Below are 18723 nucleotides of genomic sequence, written 5' to 3' on the forward strand. Positions count from 1 at the left end.
ATAGACTGCAGATCCGCTTTTTGCCACAAGGCGGCAGGAGTACCTTAATGATGTAAACAGAGTCTCAGGGCCGCGGTGATTGAGCTGACGTCGATCAACGATGAATCCGGGTCTAGAAGGCCCCATAACCGGCACTGTACTGCACGGCTGTATCTCTGCATTGTGTGTGATTGATTGGGACTATAGACGTGGACTTCGGAGATCAGGCTGTTTTAATGAATCAGAATTATCTCTGCATCCAAAAGAAAAGACAAAACATTTGTAGAGCACAAATATGTTCTGCCCATTGTCGCCTCTTTCTACAACATAGACGCACAATACAAAGGACTGGGATCAGTCGAGGAGCTAGCCATGTTCACACATACAATACCTTAGCTAGCTGGTAACCATGTTAATATCATCCTAAAAATTACAATTGCATCTTAACAATACCATCCACTCATGAGTAAACTCTAAATATACAACATTATTCATGAACAAAACACTGTGTGTATGACTTTGTGCTTGAAGGAATCTAACTTTTCTAAAGACGACAGAAAAAGCGTGCCTACCTCTCATAGTGCATCAAAATTATTTGAGCACGCAGGGCAAAACGTAAATACACACTCTCCTATTCCCAGGATGCAGGCATGCATAATAACAAATCAACATGCTATATTAATATATGAACATTGTGAAATTCACAAAGTACTTTAACAACTGTTACAAAGTCAGTTTCATTATGTTTTCATGTGCCATGATTCTGACATTTGACATATGATCCTCATAGGATTAGGTTACATAGTTTCAGTGGTGCAGTAAATGTAATCTCAATTCAATACGATGTGCATATACATATAGACAAATAAGATTTCCCTGAAGTTTCCTCTGGGGAAAAACAAAGTTATTCTATTAAACCCATGTTCACTGACTGTAATCTGTGACGCAAGTGGCCTAATATGTTTGTGACGTTCCACGGAACCCACGTTATTGTTTAAAACTCGATTCTGATTGGCTTGCAGGACATTCAACAGTGTGAATTATAAATTAAAATGTGCTTTTACATCAGTGTGACAGATTCACATTACCGAGCGTGTCTCAAACGGTCCTGCGCTTTTATCTGCATAACGGTATCTTCACGCACGACTGGATAGGCCTTTTGGATACGCTTGTCCAAGGTAAGCATATGCGTCAAGCTATAGCCTACTTTTAATGTTTTAGTTCCGAACTCAAAATACTCAAGTCAAGTGATTTATCGTAAAAGTTAGTTGTTTTGACTGATCATTCCAATGGCCATGTCACGGTTTACCAAGCCAGAACCCAGAAGCAGACCAGGACAAGGTAAGTTGAAACAAAGGTGAGTGTTTATTTAATAGATCCACGAGTGAGGCTGAATAATCCAGGGAACAGAGCGGGTGGCGTGGATGGGTTGTTGAGGGTGCAGTGGTAGGTCCAGTAATGGCTCGGCAGCCGCCGACCATCAGGCAGAGGTTGGGTGAAGGTTCCGGGTGAGTGACTGCAGATAGAACAAAACGGAGGTAAGTATACAGCAAGTCAAAAAGGTGCAAAACAACAAAACTAACGCTAGAAGTTCCAAGGCTGATACACGGACAAACATACTGTTCATGGCTAACGATCCGGCAGGGAATGGATGTCAGGTCAGAGCTTATGAAGGTGATGATCAGGGCCAGGTGTGCAGATTGCTGATGGAATGCAGGTGTGGAAATCAGGAGAGCTCCCGCCTAGCAACGTAGCCCGGCAACCAGGCAGGGAGCGTTCCAGAACCCTCGGGAAACTGGAGATCCCGAGCAGAAAAACTAATACACAGACGGAACCGACTCAGACTGCCGGAATCGTTACAGTACCCCCCCTCCGGCAAACGCCACCGGGCGGACTCCCGGAGCGCCAGGATGGAGGCGGTAGAAGTCACGAATGAGGTCAGCATCTAGGATCTGTTGCCGCGGAATCCAACTCCTCTCTTCAGGACCATACCCCTCCCAGTCCACGAGATACTGGAAACCCCGGCCCCGCCGTCTGGAATCCATGATGCGTCGCACCGTGTAGGCAGGACCACCTCCGATCATCCGAGGAGGAGGAGGAGGAGGCGGAGGGGGCAACAGAGGACTGAGGAAAACAGGCTTGAGGCAGGAGACATGAAAGGTGGGATGGACTCTGAGCGTCCTCGGTAGTTTGAGTCGAACTGCCACCGGATTGATCACCTTCTCCACCACAAACGGACCAATGAACTTCGGTAACAACTTCCTAGACTCAGTCCGTAAAGGAAGATCCCGTGTGGCCAACCAGACCCTATCTCCGATGGTATAGGTGGGAGCGGGGATCCGGCGACGATTCGCCTGGAGCTGATACCGGTCCGAAACTTTAAGGAGTGCCTTTCTGGCCCGATGCCAGGTCCGGTGGCAACGACGAATATGGGCCTGAACAGAGGGCACTGAGAGCTCCTTCTCCTGAGAAGGGAACAAGGGAGGTTGGTAGCCATACAAGCACTGGAAGGGAGACATCCCAGTGGCAGATGTAGGGAGAGTATTGTGGGCATACTCAACCCAAGGCAACTGAGAGACCCAGGAGGTGGGGTTGGAAGAGACAAGGCAGCGTAGCGTGGATTCCATCTTCTGGTTGGCTCTCTCCGCCTGACCATTAGATTGGGGGTGAAAACCAGATGTGAGACTGACTGTAGCTCCAATGGCCAAACAGAAGGACTTCCAGACAGCAGAGGTAAACTGAGGGCCACGGTCGGAAACGATATCACTGGGCAAACCGTGGACCCTGAAAACCTCCCTAACCAGGATCTCGGACGTCTCCGAGGCAGAGGGAAGCTTGGCAATTGGCACAAAGTGGGCGAACTTGCTGAATCTGTCCACGATAGTCAGAACGACCGTGTTCCCCTCAGAAGCGGGCAACCCAGTGACAAAGTCCAGGGCCAGATGCGACCATGGTCGCGGGGAATAGGAAGGGGGTGAAGTAGTCCAGAGCTGGGCCGATTGGTACTCTTATTCTGCGCACACACTGGACAGGCAGCAACAAAACCCCGAGTATCCTCGGCCATGGCAGGCCACCAAAAACGTCTGCGAAGAAACGCCATCGTCCGAGCCACGCCAGGGTGACAAGCCATCTTGCTGGCGTGGGACCATTTGAGGACAGCAGGACGAACCGACTCAGGCACAAACAACCGACCGGGTGGACCGTTACCGGGACCGGGCTGCGTCCGAAGGGCCGCCATCACCTCCTCCTCAATCTTCCACATAACTGCTCCCACGACGCAGTTCCGGGGGAAGAATTGTCTCGGTCTTGGACCCACTCTCTTCCGTCTTGGAGAACATCCGGGACAAGGCGTCCGCCTTGCCGTTCTTAGATCCAGGTCGGAGCGTCAGGGAAAAAATTGAATCGTCCGAAAAACAACGCCCACCTGGCCTGGCCGGGAGTTGAGGCGTCTAGCCGATTGCACGTAAGCAAGATTCTTGTGGTCAGTCCAGACAATAAACGGTTGCTCCGCCCCCTCCAACCAGTGGCGCCACTCCTCCAAGGCAAGTTTCACCGCGAGAAGCTCCCGGTTACCCACATCGTAGTTCCTCTCCGCAGGCGAAAGGCGAGCGAGTAGTAGGCGCAGGGATGGAGTTTACTGTCCGTGGAGCATCGCTGCGACAGGATGGCGCCAACTCCCACATCAGACGCGTCCACTTCAATGACGAACTGACGGGCCGTGTCCGGTTGAGAGAGAATCGGTGCGTTGGTGAATCGCCTCTTCAAATCCAGAAACGCTCGATCCGCCTCCGGATTCCACTTGAAGGTCCTGATACTGGAAGTCAAGGCAGTTAACGGAGCGGCCACACGGCTGTAATCCCGGATGAATCTGCGGTAGAAATTCGCAAACCCCCAAAAATCTCTGGAGCTGCAATCTCGTACCGGCTGGGCCCATTCCAGAACCGCTCTAACCTTCTCCTGGTCCATCCTAATCTCTCCCCTGGAGATGATGTACCCGAGAAAGGATGTCGTGTGGGCGTGGAACTCGCACTTCTCGGCCTTCACGAACAGGCGATTCTCCAACAATCGCTGCAGAACCTGCCGGACATGCTGGACGTGGTCGGAAGGTTCCTTTGAGAAGATCAGAATGTCATCCAGGTAAACAAACACAAAGAGACCGATCATATCTCTCAGGACGTCGTTCACCATACTCTGGAATACCGCTGGAGCATTGGTCAGTCCAAACGGCATCACCTGATACTCGAAGTGACCCATCGGTGTATTGAAACCCGTCAACCACTCGTCCCCCTCTCTGATCCGGACCATGTGATACGCATTGCGTAGGTCTAGCTTGGTGAACACCGTAGCACCCTGTAAGCAGTCGAAGGCAGAACTCATCAAGGGCAGGGGATACTTGTTCTTGACCGTGATGTCATTCAACCCCCGATAATCAATACACGGTCGAAGAGAGCCATCCTTCTTACCCACAAAGAAGAATCCTGCCCCCAGGGGTGATGACGAGGGACGAACGAGACCAGCAGCTAGGGACTCCTTGATGTAGGTCTCCAAAGCCTCACGTTCAGGTCGGGAGATACTGTATAACCTTCCCTTGGGGTAGACAGCTCCAGGGAACAGGTTGATGGCACAATCATATGGTCGGTGGGGAGGGAGTGACAGAGCCTTCTGCTTACTGAACACTTCCCCCAAATCGTGATATGTCTCGGGAACCAGGGACAAATCTGGGGGTTTAGCCTCAATCACCTGACTGGGAACCGAATGGGGACAGGCAGTCTTGAGACAGTTAGCATGACAATCAAGGCTCCAACTCGTTACCTTGCCCGTCACCCAATCGAACGTGGGATTGTGTTCCTTCAGCCAGGGGTATCCAAGGACCAGAGGAACATGGGAAGACGGCAGAATGAAGAATGAAATCATCTCAGAATGATTCCCCGACAACAGCATCTTAACCGGTTCAGTCCTCATCGTGATACGTACCAGACTACTGCCGTCCAGAGTGGTAGCTTCAATGGCTTCCGGCAATTGCTCCTTGGAAAGCCCCAGCTGTTCCACCAACTCGGCATCAAGAAAGCTTCCGCCGGCACCTGAATCGATAAAAGCGTTAATCGCTAAGCTCTGATTCCTGTTCACAAGGGTAGCCGGGAAACGGGGTCTGACAGAGGTATTGAGAGGTCGAAACTGGCTCGCTAAAAGTCCTCCCAACTTTAGCGAGCCACGCAGTTTGACGACCGCCGGGAACAAGTGGCGAGGTAATGTCCCGAACCACCACAGTAGAGGCAACAGTTAGTCCTACGTCTGTGTTGGCGCTCCTCCTTGGTTAACCCGTGCCGCCCCACTTGCATGGGTTCAGAATCGGGAGACAGGACCTCTCCACTAATCCTGTGTGGTGGACGATGATCGACGTATTCTGGTCCAATCCCTGACCCGACTGGAACCTGAGAAGCTGATCGGTTGGAACGGGACCCATTGCTTCTCCCTCCTTCGCTCTCGGACTCGATTATCCACCCGAATAGACAAGGCTACCAAGCTGTCCAGGTCACTAGGCTCCGGATAGGAGATCAACTCATCCTTGAGCTGCTCCGACAGACCCTGGTAAAAGGCCGCTTGCAGAGACTCCTCATTCCACCCACTCTCCACAGCCAACGTCTTGAACTCGATCACGAAGTCGGCCACGCTGCGAGTTCCTTGGCGAAGCGAAAACAGGCGCCTAGCTGCGTCCCTCCCTCGGACGGAATGGTCGAAGAGCTTCCTCATCTCGGCCGTGAACCCCTGGTATGAAGCCATGCAGGGATCCTGTCGTTCCCAAACGGCTGAAGCCCACTCCAGCGCTCGACCACGCAGCAACTCAATCACAAAGGCTATCCTAGCCTTGTCTGTGGCATAAGAGTAGGGCTGTAGATCGAACACTAACCCACACTGCATAAGGAAGGAACGGCATCTTCCCAGCTCCCCCTCATATTTATCCGGCGTCGGAACCTTGGGCTCACGGAAGGACACGGCTCCAGAAGCGGCAGGCGAGATGGGTGAAACCGGTAGTGGATCCTCCACCGGAAACTTGCGCTGGTTCTGGACCTCCGTCAGACCGGTAGAAAGGTTCCGAACTGACAACGCGATCTCCTGTAGTACCGTGCTATGATGGCCCAACATCTTCTCCTGATGGGTAATGGCATGGCGAACAGAGTCCAGGTCCGCTGGGTTCATTACTGGCCGGATCGTTCTGTCACGGTTTACTAAGCCAGAACCCAGAAGCAGACCAGGACAAGGTAAGTTGAAACAAAGGTGAGTGTTTATTTAATAGATCCACGAGTGAGGCTGAATAATCCAGGGAACAGAGCGGGTGGCGTGGATGGGTTGTTGAGGGTGCAGTGGTAGGTCCAGTAATGGCTCGGCAGCCGCCGACCATCAGGCAGAGGTTGGGTGAAGGTTCCGGGTGAGTGACTGCAGATAGAACAAAACGGAGGTAAGTATACAGCAAGTCAAAAATGTGCAAAACAACAAAACTAACGCTAGAAGTTCCAAGGCTGATACACGGACAAACATACTGTTCATGGCTAACGATCCGGCAGGGAATGGATGTCAGGTCAGAGCTTATGAAGGTGATGATCAGGGCCAGGTGTGCAGATTGCTGATGGAATGCAGGTGTGGAAATCAGGAGAGCTCCCGCCTAGCAACGTAGCCCGGCAACCAGGCAGGGAGCGTTCCAGAACCCTCGGGAAACTGGAGATCCCGACCAGAAAAACTAATACACAGACGGAACCGACTCAGACTGCCGGAATCGTTACAGGCCAATGCTGTTTTAGGACTATGAGACCCTCGGCTATATACTATAATGAGACAATAACAAGCATAGATTATGCATTACGCATTGCACGAGTCAGTGTCCAGGAAGGAAAATAAAGTTGCTATTTTTGCGAATAATCAGTTGACATTGACTCGTTCAATGGGTAATGCAAAATCTATGCATGTTATTTGCTCATCATAGTATATAGCCCAGGGTCTCATAGTCCAAAAACAGCATGGCCACTGGAACCCTCATTGATGGAATATTCCATATTACCATGGCAGTTATGCATTACAAATTCACAATATTACTTGTATTTCAATGATTCATAAAGGCCCAAGACATAAAGTAGCCTGCAATCATTCCATTGCTGACCCATCGGATGGTTATCACTTAATCTAGAATCATGGATACCTTTCATGTGAGTACTCACACACCAGATTTTTTACATACCTCAGAAGGACCAACTGGGATTGCAATATCTGGAAGCACTGTCTCATGTACAATTGTTAATGTTATCTCTGAAATGTCTAACAAAATGTTGACTTGACCGTTTCATCAAGATCTGCGCATCACAAGTTGGATCTAGTGGTCAAAATTGGGACAATGTTGCCCAAAATAAATGTTTTCATGGAGGTAAGCACTACACTTCTGATGGGTTTAAAGATTGTATCGTATCACTTTATCTAAAAGTTTGAAAGTAAACCCCAGCTGTTGTTATTCTTTTCCCAGGGAAGAACAATCCCCCATATGCCTTGAATGTTTCATTGCTGAACAACCATAGATATTTTTCCTCTAATTTGGCTCACGTTCCTCCAACAGTGAACAAGACCTGCCAACAGAGCTCACTGGAGCAGGGAGACATCCCGTCATCCCTTCGGCACCTGACAAAGTACACTTTTTTCTTCTAAATAACACTATAGTAACATCTTCTGCACAAAGGTACATTCCTAATAAGATTGGTGTTAAGTGAGAAAGAATCCTAAAGATGGTCCAATGGGCATTGTCTGAAGCCTCTCATCACCTCAGCATGTTGAACCACCTGATTTCCTATAGGATTCAGATCCTGCTGAACGATGTTAAGCAGTCCATTAACCACATGCAGGGGAAGCTGAACACCATGCAGGGGCAGTGTATTGAGTTGCAGACTGCCATATCTAAGGTAGTGCCAGATGAGTCTGAGATACAGAAGAATAAGTCTATGATGGTATGGTGATAATGATTGAGATGGTGATTATAATAATGATGACTAGCGGTACCCCACCCTACGGGCGGTAAATCATTGGATCTGATTAATTCAGTTCAATGCAATTCAATCTTTGAGGACTGCAACCATAGAAATACAATTTATTTATGCTACTAATAAGCTATTGTCAACTTCCCATCTATGGTTATTTTGCTCACTGCTCACTGTGAATTGCTCACTGTTACCATTTGTGTGCAACTATTATTGATTTCTCTCAGAAAAATAATTTGGTTGCAAATGTAACTGGGGCCATGTAAATAATTGTTAGGCTACTCATTTTGAATCCATTGGTGGCAACGTGTGGGATCATAAAAGTCTGTGTGCGACTGGGCACAGTAAAATAATTTGGTTGCTGACCTGCCCTACATCATAGAAGGCCCCTCACCATATGCCGCGTTCAAGTGCAAGTCGGAACTAGGAAACTCTGACATTTCTGATCCCAATTTTCCCACGTGTGAAGTATCAGAATCAACCAATAGGAAACTCTACGCAAATAACTTATATTCATTTTAACTCTGAGGTTCCAAGTTTCCGATAGTACGTGAATGCGTCAATAATTGCCATGGTAATTTTAAATGTTCAGTCAGTGAGCATTATGGGTAATTGTCCTACATACTTACATCAAATGCTTTATGACAGCATCATCTCCTGTAGTTAAGAGTGCCATTCCAAACACATATTTTTTTAAATAAACAAAAATACAAAACACAGCGGAATATGCCTAAAATGAAGAACATCCACTCAAAATTGTAGAAGGAGATCCCCCGCAGCAAAGAGGCTTACGGTATTATAATATATTGTAGATAACATTAATGTAATTTGTGTATTTACAGTATCAGTACACGTACAAATGAATGTACATGTTTGGGATTGATCTACAATGAGTGTACAAAACATTAAGAACAGCTTCCTAATATTGAGTTGGGTGGTGGACCAATCTTGATACACACGGAAAACTGTTCAGCGTGAAAAACCCAGCAGCGTTGCAGTTCTTGACACAAACCGGTGCGCCTGGCACCTACTACCATACCCCATTCAAAGGTTCTTAAAAATTTTGTCTTGCCCATTCACCGTCTGAATGGCACACATACACAATCCATGTCTCAATTGTCTCAAGGCTTAAAAATTCTTCTTTAACCTCAATCCATCTACACTGAGAAGTGGATTTAACAAGTGACATCAATAATAGATTATAGCTTTCACCTGGTCAGTCTATGTCATGGAAAGAGCAGGTGTTCTTAATGTTTTCCACACTCAGTGTATGTGACAATGATGTTATAGATTGCAAGTGGTTGATATTTTAGGGAATTACTATGTGTTCTATATTATACCTGCAGATCATCCCAGCAGCCGACGTTGCTGTACAGAGTGGGGGGAGGGAAACATCCAACATCGCTGGGCAGGGGGAGGGGATCCTCCCAAAAGCCAACTTTGCTGCGCAGAGGGAGGAGATCCTCCGAGCATCAGGCCTCATCCCTGCACAGAGGGATGGGATCCTCCAATCAACCAGTGTTCCTGCACAGAGGGAGGGGATCCTCCCCACAGCCAGCATCCCTGTGGAGAATGGAAACAATCATCCACAACCACCTCCCATCATCCCCATGTTGGCACCACTGTGGAAATGGGATGGTGGAGTGTGTACTCCACCTGTGGATTTCTATTCCAAGAGAAGAGGTCATTTAAGCCTTATCTAATAAGTAAAGACATTGCCATTGTGATAGCGTGGGAATAAGTTGTGACAGACCAAATGTGTATGTATGGCTCATGTGAGTGTATGGCTGTAATACTTTCATGCATTTTCTACATAAAACAGGTTTAGCTCTATTTTCTATTTACATTTTTCGTCATTTAGCAGACACTCTTATCCAGAGCGATTTACAGTAGTGAGTGCATACATTTTCGTAATCCAGTCAATCTCTCCAGGATATCGCAGGGATTTTTCTGATATTACCTTCCAGTAATCCCTGTGACTGCTTGGAGGTTAAGATTGGGTTGTAACAGAGTATCAGAGCAAGACGTTCCTACCTGTCAGCTAGTGATTGTTCTGTATGGTGACATGAGCAGAGTCGCCTGACTTCTCCCACTTATTACAGATGTCCGGCTTAGATATGTTGAGCATCCTGCTATGATGTCCATCACCAAGCCAGAACACTCCGAGGCCAACCCTCAGTGCCAGACTGGCAGCCGGCCGGTGGCTGAGCCCGAGACCCCTGCTGTTCACAAGAACAGTGGAAGCTGGCTCAGCTGGGTCTTTGGGAGTGGAAAAGTTAATAAGAAGGAGGTTCATCTACCTGAGGACAAAGACAGATCTGTAAGGAACCTGTTATTTACAGTATATTCTATGTAGAGACAATTGAGTGGATTATTCATTTTTCATTTTTGGCTTGCTTCACATTGCTAATATCTTCTTCCTCAGATTGTCTGGGATCCAACTCTGCACAGATGGGTTGACAAAACTGAGCCCAAGGCTGAGGTATACACTTAAATTACATTCAATAAAAAGCAGTGAAAGACCATTGTATTTCAACTGTGCTAATGTTACTAACAATTTAGAAAATGTGTTGATGTGTTTTACAGAACAAGCTTGTACCACCAACTCCACCGATGGGGATGTATGGATTTCAGGGGAACCCTGGCAGTGTCCCCAAAGGAGTGAATCCTTACTCCATGAAAGCAGGTGAATATTGTTTTAGACTACATGTGGTTTAACTCCAAGAATCTGTCAGCCAATCATAGCTTTCCCTGGTGATATCCTGCTAACACCTTTCCCACTACCAGCAGGTCTATGGGGCAGCAGATACCCTACAATGCATTACACTGATGGGACCAACTCAAAGCCTCCAAGCCAGGGGCCTGGACCACTTCCTCGACAGCTCTCTGGCCTGCTCCCTCCCTCACACTTTGACCTTATGGCACCAATGATTGTGCCACCTGACACTCTACCCTACTGATGTATGAATCTGGAAAATCCTTCCAAAATGTATCCATTCATCATTAACTGAGCTTTTACTTTAACATAGCAAAAGGCTGAAGTAGCACGGATGTTAACTATTTTTCTTTTTGTCCAACAGGCCATTTTCCAAGAGTGAATTTGCCCATATCCATAAATTGATTTTTTTTCAGTATAAAAAAACGTCAGCATTGAACATTTATTAAAATATCATCTTTTAATTATATCTCTCCTTTGGGTCGTCATGTTCAATTTAATTTGATGTGTTCTATCATAATTTACCATGCTCATTGCTTGTGCATTGCTTTACGTTACATACTGTACAGACAAGTATATTTGACACACAACAAACCCATCTAATGACACTGGTTTTATTGTCTCATTGGTTGATTCAGGAAATGTAACTCATCTGCTTGACTGGAAACAATATTATTCTTTCATTCAGAGGGCACATGGTTGGTGATTGTAGACACAGGTTAACTCAGTTGATTTTAATTGCTGAAAGGCCAAGGCGAGTGAGCACAATTATGAGATGGTCCGTGCAATCCAGGTTCCTTGGGACGTCCTTACCCCATTGAAGTTGAAATGTAAAATGGTTAGGGTTAGGTAAGGGTTATGGTTAAGGTTAGTGTAAGGGTAAGGGTTAAGGTTAGGGTTTAGAGTAAGGACGTCCCAAGGATTCCGAATAGCACTGAGCATTTAAAGATGACTGTGAGAATTTGGCTCTCCAGTCTGTCACAGCACAAGCATTGGTGTATATGGCCATTTGTTTTTATTCATTTTTCAATTTTATAACACACAGCAGGTCAATACAAACACTGCAGTAAATTAATGTGAGATGAATAAATTACAGTGAGTCTGATTCCCAGAAAATGCATCCAAAGAGATTTTAGAGAACATTAAAGGCCCAATGCAGCCATTCTTATCTCAATATCAAATCATTTCTGGGTAACAATTAAGTATCTTACTGTAATAGTTTACAATTAAAATGGTCAAAAGGAAACAAATAGTTTTTTAGTAAAATAAACTTTCTCAGGCAAGAATTTTGCTAGGACTATCTGGGAGTGGTCTGAGTTGGGAGGGGGGTAATATTTAATCTGAAAACTAGCTGTTATTGGTAGAGGTTTGGAACGCTCTTTGTTATTGGTCTCTATAAACCTATATCACCTGGTGATGTCACCAGGCAAGCCAAAACTCCAACCATGCAAAACCTGCTGATTAGAAGGTCCTGTGTAGATTGTATTTTCAACCAGCAACTATCAGGAAATAACTTTTACAGTGTTAGTTTCATTAGCTGTTGTACAATATGATACAAAACACAGGAAAAACTGCATTTATTGTTGTGAAATTGCTAGATATTATTTGTTAGATATTACTGCACTGGTGAGAGCTAGAAACACAAGCATTTCGCTACACCCGCAATAATATCTGTTAAACGTGTATGTGACCAATAACATTTTATTTGATTTTGACTGCACTGGGCCTTTAACATTGTGAGCTCACTGTTGCATGTATTCTCATACGAATATTCTCTGTTGAAAAGCTGAAGGTCATCTTTCAATTATTATATATTTTTATTTTTTATTACGTCATTACAAAAACCTTTACATGTAACAGCTATCAGATCCTGTCTCAATGTCACGGTTTCGGCCGAGGCTGCCTCTCTCCCTTGTTCGGGCAGGTTTTGGCGTTCGTCGTCTCCGGAATTCTAGCTGCCACCGTTGTATGTTCTATGTTTCCTGTTTGATTAGTTTTGTCTGTTAGCCACACCTGTCTTGTGTTATGTCTCATTAAGCACCCTATTTAGTTTCCTTGTTGTTAGGGTAGTGTTGTGTGTAATTGTTTCGTGTCCGGTGTTTGTGCGTTACCCGTGTTTCGGTACGCCAGTTACGATTAGCTTCCTCCTCGGTTGAGGAGAGTTTTTGCGCCCTGTGTTTGTGCGCTCGTATTTGACGCCTGTGTGCGTCTGTTTGGCCTCCGGCCGTTTTTGGATTATTTTGCTCTCACTAGTAAAGTCTTGTTGGACTGTACATCTGCTTCTGCGCCTGATTCCACACCACACCATTACTACACCGTGACAGAATTACACACCCGACATGGAATCAGCAGGAGCCGAAGCAGCCCCGACGAGACTGGAGGTCCAGGTTCGGGAACAACAGGACCAGATACAGCAGATGGGGACCGCCCTGCAGGAGGTGATCACCACGCTCCGAGGCTGGGGAGCGCCTCCACCACCTCCCTCCCTGCCAGCACCATCGGCCAGTCCGCCCATTCCAGCGCCAGAACCCCGAGGAATCCGACTCTCTCTCCCGAGGGCCTACGACGGAACCGCGGCTGGGTGTCAGGGATTCCTCCTCCAGGTGGAGCTGTACCTGGCCACCGTACACCCGGCACCCTCGGGGCATGAGAGCGTGTCCGCCCTGATCTCCTGCCTGTCCGGGAAGGCGTTGGAATGGGCCAACGCGGAGTGGAGGAAGATCGACGCCGAGACGATCACCTACAACGAGTTCTCCCGCCGCTTCAGGGCGGTGTTTGACCATCCCCCGGAGGGGAAAGCGGCGCCACTTAGGATGTGTGCGCAGGGGGATCATCAGGAGATGATTCAGCTGTTCCTGATTGACTCTCCTGCGTATCCGGTGGTGCTGGGCATGCCCTGGTTGAGTACCCATAACCCAGCTATTTCGTGGCAGGAGAGGGCTCTGATGGAGTGGTCTGCTCAGTGTGTGGGTAGATGTTTGGGCGTTTCCGTAGGGGCTACCTCGGTGGAGAGTCCAAACCAGGTGCCCGCATTGCACGTTCCCCCTGAGTATGGGGATTTGGCTATTGCGTTTAGTAAGGCGAGGGCGACGCGGTTGCCACCCCATAGGCAGGGAGATTGTGCGATAGACCTCCAGGCAGGAGCTGCGCTCCCACGGAGCCATGTGTATCCTCTGTCTCAGGAGGAGAAGAAAGCTATGGAGATTTACATAGACGAATCTCTGAGACAAGGATACATACGGTCTTCCACTTCCCCTGCGTCCTCGAGTTTCTTTTTTGTGAAGAAAAAGGATGGTGGTTTGCGCCCGTGCATCGATTACCGTGGTCTCAATCAGATTACGGTGAAGTACAGTTATCCACTCCCGCTGATTGCGACCATCACTGAGTCGTTGCATGGGGCGCGTTTCTTCACGAAATTAGATCTCAGGAGCGCGTACAACTTGGTGCGCATCAGGGAGGGTGATGAATGGAAGACAGCCTTTAGTACCACCTCGGGCCATTACGAGTATCTGGTCATGCCATACGGGTTGATGAACGCTCCGTCAGTTTTCCAATCATTCGTGGATGAGATCTTCAGGGACATGCAGGGGCAGGGGGTGGTTGTGTACATTGATGACATTCTCGTGTACTCGCCTACCCGTGTCGAGCATGTGGCCCTGGTGCGTAGAGTGTTGCGGAGGCTGGTGGAGCACGACCTGTATGTGAAGGCAGAGAAGTGTCTGTTTTTCCAGGAGTCGGTCTCCTTTTTGGGTTATCAGTTGTCTGCGTCAGGGGTGAAGATGGAGGTAGACCGGGTGTCGGCCGTGCGTAATTGGCAAACACCAACCACTGTGAAGGAGGTGCAGCAGTTTTTGGGGTTTGCAAATTACTACAGGAGGTTTATCCGGGGTTTTGGACAGGTGGCAGCTCCCATCACGTCTCTGTTGAAGGGGGGTCGGTGCGTCTGCAGTGGTCGGCCGAGGCGGACAGGGCGTTTGGGAGGCTGAAGGACCTGTTTACCTCGGCCCCGGTGCTGGCGCATCCGGATCCCTCTTTGCCGTTCCAGGTAGAGGTGGACGCGTCAGAGGCCGGTTTAGGAGCCGTGCTTTCACAACGGTCTGGCGCGCCACCTAAACTCCGCCCCTGTGCTTTTTTATTCTAAGAAGCTCAGTCCGGGCGGAGCGGAACTATGACGTAGGGGACAGGGAGCTGTTAGCCGTGGTACAGGCTCTAAAGGTGTGGAGGCACTGGCTTGAGGGGGCTCAACACCCTTTCCTCATTTTGACGGACCACCGTAACCTGGAGTACATCCGGGCGGCGAGGAGGCTGAACCCTCGCCAGGCAAGATGGAGTATGTTCTTGACCAGGTTTACTTTTAAGATCACGTACATCCCTGGGTCACAGAATGGCAAGGCAGATGCGCTGTCTCGGCGGTATGACACGGAGGAGAGGTCCGTGGAGCCCACTCCCATACTGCCTGAGTCGTGTCTGGTGGCACCGGTAGTGTGGGAGGTCGATACTGAACTCGAGCGGGCGTTACGCACCGACCCTAGTCCACCACAGTGCCCGGAGGGTCGGAAGTACGTTCCGCTCGAGGTTCGGGATCGATTGATCTATTGGGCTCACACGTCACCCTCCTCTGGACATCCGGGTATCGGCCGGACAGTGCACTGTCTTAGTGCCAAGTACTGGTGGCCCACGTTGGCAAGGGATGTGAGGGTTTATGTTTCCTCCTGCTCGGTGTGCGCCCAGTGTAAGGCGCCTAGACATCTGCCTAGGGGTAAGTTGCTACCCCTGCCCGTTCCACAACGACCATGGTCCCACCTCTCTGTGGACTTTATAACAGACCTTCCCCTCTCCCAAGGGAATACTACCATCCTGGTCGTTGTGGACCGGTTCTCTAAGGCCTGTCGTTTGCTCCCCATGCCGGGTCTTCCTACTGCCCTACAAACTGCCGAGGCACTGTTCACCCATGTGTTCCGGCACTCACGGGGTACCCGAGGACATTGTGGCTGATCGGGGTCCCCAATTCACCTCCAGAGTCTGGAGAGCGTTTATGGAGCGGTTGGGGGTCTCGGTGAGCCTCACCTCGGGGTACCACCCGGAGAGTAATGGGCAGGTGGAACGCGTAAACCAGGATGTGGGTAGGTTTCTCAGAACATACTGCCAGGACCGGCCGGAGGAGTGGTCAAGGTACGTTCCCTGGGCCGAGATGGCCCAGAATTCCCTACGCCATTCCTCCACTAACCTAACTCCATTTCAATGTGTGTTAGGTTACCAGCCGGTTCTGGCACCCTGGCAGCAGAGCCAGATCGAGGCTCCTGCGGTGGATGAGTGGGCGCGGCGCTCGGAGGAGACTTGGAACGCTGCACACGTCCACCTGCAGCGGGCCCTCCGACGTCAGAAGGCGAGCGCTGATCTCCACCGCAGTGAGGCACCGGTGTACGCACCTGGTGATCGAGTCTGGCTCTCTACCAGAAACCTGCCCCTCCGCCTGCCCTGTCGGAAACTGGGTCGGCGGTTTGTAGGGCCATTTAAAGTCCTGAGAAGGTTGAACGAGGTATGTTATAGATTACAGCTACCTGTGGAGTATAAGTGTATTAACCCCTCGTTCCATGTGTCCCTTCTCAGGCCGGGTGGTAGCGGGCCCGCTCCAAGAAAATGAGATAGGGGAGACTCCCCCGCCCCCATTGGACATCGAGGGGCACCGGCGTACTCCGTGAGGTCCATCTTGGATTCGAGACGTCGGATGGGGGTATCCAGTATCTAGTGGAGTGGGAGGGGTACGGTCCGGAGGAGCGGTGCTGGGTGCCGAGGAGAGACATTTTGGACCCGTCGCTCCTGACGGAATTCCATCGGGGGTATCCGACGCGCCCTGCTCCACGTCCTCCGGGTCGTCCCCCAAGGCCGGAGTCGGCGCACGTCTGGAGCCGCGCGTCAAGGGGGGGGTACTGTCACGGTTTCGGCCGAGGCTGCCTCTCTCCCTTGTTCGGGCAGGTTTCGGCGTTCGTCGTCTCCGGAATTCTAGCTGCCACCGTTGTATGTTCTATGTTTCCTGTTTGATTAGTTTTGTCTGTTAGCCACACCTGTCTTGTGTTATGTCTCATTAAGCACCCTATTTAGTTTCCTTGTTGTTAGGGTAGTGTTGTGTGTAATTGTTTCGTGTCCGGTGTTTGTGCGTTACCCGTGTTTCGGTACGCCAGTTACGATTAGCTTCCTCCTCGGTTGAGGAGAGTTTTTGCGCCCTGTGTTTGTGCGCTCGTATTTGACGCCTGTGTGCGTCTGTTTGGCCTCCGGCCGTTTTTGGATTATTTTGCTCTCACTAGTAAAGTCTTGTTGGACTGTACATCTGCTTCTGCGCCTGATTCCACACCACACCATTACTACACCGTGACACTCAACATAGTATAAATATAAGACTCTGACCATAATCATCCATACATCAAAATAATGACTGACACTGACCACGTTTAAATGTGCACAGTATTCCGAATAGTTGCTCATATCCAGCTTAAGGTCTTTTTCGGGATAAGCTGTTTGCATGCACCTTTGATATCCCACTCATGAGTATGCCTGCTCCATCAATAAGCAGAATATTCCTAATTTAAACTCATATGGGTTAAATGGAATAGTAACTGAAATACGGACACTGACTGTAGGCCTATAACCTCTCCAGTGGTGTAAAGTACTTAAATAGTACTTTAAAGTATTTTTACTTAAGTCGTTTTTGGGGGTATCTGTACTTTTCTTTAATATTGCTATTTTTTTTACAACTTTTACTTCACTACATTCCTTAAGAAAATAATGTAATTTTTACTACATACATTTTCCCTGACATGCAAAAGTACTCGTTACATTTTGAATGCTTAGCAGGACAGGAAAAGTGTCCAATTCATTTACATTTCAGTCATTTTTATCTAGAGCGACTTACAGTAGTGAGTGCATTTATTTTCATACTTTGCTCGAGCTAGTCCCATGTGGGAATCGAATCCACAATCCTGACGTTGCACGTTCCATGCTCTACCAACTGAGCTACACTGGAACATGCCTCTATCAAGAGAACAGGTGTTCATCCCTACTGCCTCTGATCTGGTGGACTCATTAAACACACATGCTTTGTTTGTAATGATGTCTGAGTGTTGGAGTGTGCCACTGGCTATCTGTAAATTAAAAAAAAACAAGAAAATTGTTCTGTATTTACTTTTGATACTTAAGTATATTTAAAACCAAATACTTTTAGACTTTTACTCAAGTAGTATTTTACTGGGTGACTTTCACTGTTACTTGAGTCATTATGACAATTGTGTACTTTTTCCACCACTGAACCTCTCACGTAGCATATTATTAACTCCTGCAGAATTATGAATTTCTTGCATTGAAATTATACAACAAATGTTAATTTTGTCTCGGGAACAGGAGTGGAGAAATATGATTTCTTTCTTTCAGCATCTCTTGAATAAATGCAAATGTGCGTGTAATGTGTTATCTTTGAAAGTTTTATGCAAGCAGACAGTATTTCAACAACATAAAATATGCACCCAAGATGAACTGAAGTCTTGTTTCGTAGTTTTCTCAGCTTTTCATTCCTTAAAACCGGTAAAACTGATGACATTTGGACATTTTGCACAGCACCAAGCTTTCCACTGTTTTGGAGTTATTGTGTTTTCTCCCCAGTCCCTAAACAAAACAGACAACTTTACCGGTGTTAACTAGATTACTAATATATTAATTATATTCGAGCACTACTTTATTTAGTCTTCTGGGGCAACAAGTTATGACAGAAGAGCAGCTGCATGTATCAAACGATAGTTGACAAACAAACGGCCTACCCAATGTTGTAAATTATAATATTATAAGCAGAAACTAAATTGGGGGTGAAAGTAGCCAATAGTAAATTATAGTAAATTAATTATAGTAGGCTACATTATTATGGAATTATTATGGTGGATCGAACTGCGCAGGTAGCCTACTTTTTGAAATGATTTGTTTGTGTCACGAACGTTGAGAGACGGGTCAGACCAAGGTGCAGCGTGA

The 18723-nt window shown here is 47.9% G+C and overlaps 1 protein-coding gene across 1 annotated transcript; it reads left to right on the forward strand.

Annotated features, from left to right (window-relative positions):
- The first annotated feature begins 1076 nt into the window (after positions 1 to 1076).
- Positions 1077 to 11072, forward strand: LOC121545068. The gene is made up of 10 exons (XM_041855435.2): positions 1077 to 1157; positions 7092 to 7178; positions 7321 to 7393; positions 7580 to 7649; positions 7814 to 7919; positions 9341 to 9677; positions 10097 to 10314; positions 10420 to 10476; positions 10581 to 10680; positions 10782 to 11072. Exons 2-10 carry the CDS (start codon positions 7164 to 7166, stop codon positions 10952 to 10954), a joined length of 1149 nt encoding a protein of 382 aa, XP_041711369.2. The 5' UTR covers positions 1077 to 1157; positions 7092 to 7163; the 3' UTR covers positions 10955 to 11072.
- The last annotated feature ends 7651 nt before the right edge of the window (positions 11073 to 18723 follow it).

The sequence above is a fragment of the Coregonus clupeaformis genome, chromosome 29 (genome assembly GCF_020615455.1).
Source record: "Coregonus clupeaformis isolate EN_2021a chromosome 29, ASM2061545v1, whole genome shotgun sequence".
NCBI classification, from domain to species: Eukaryota; Metazoa; Chordata; class Actinopteri; order Salmoniformes; family Salmonidae; genus Coregonus; species Coregonus clupeaformis.

What these genes read in the sequence shown, in the direction of transcription:
- LOC121545068 (XM_041855435.2), top strand. An exon ending in TCCCTTCGGCACCTGACAAA is followed by an intron (nt 7,650 to 7,813) that starts GTACACTTTTTT and finishes GATTTCCTATAG; the next exon opens with GATTCAGATCCTGCTGAACG. An exon ending in TGCAGACTGCCATATCTAAG is followed by an intron (nt 7,920 to 9,340) that starts GTAGTGCCAGAT and finishes TTATACCTGCAG; the next exon opens with ATCATCCCAGCAGCCGACGT.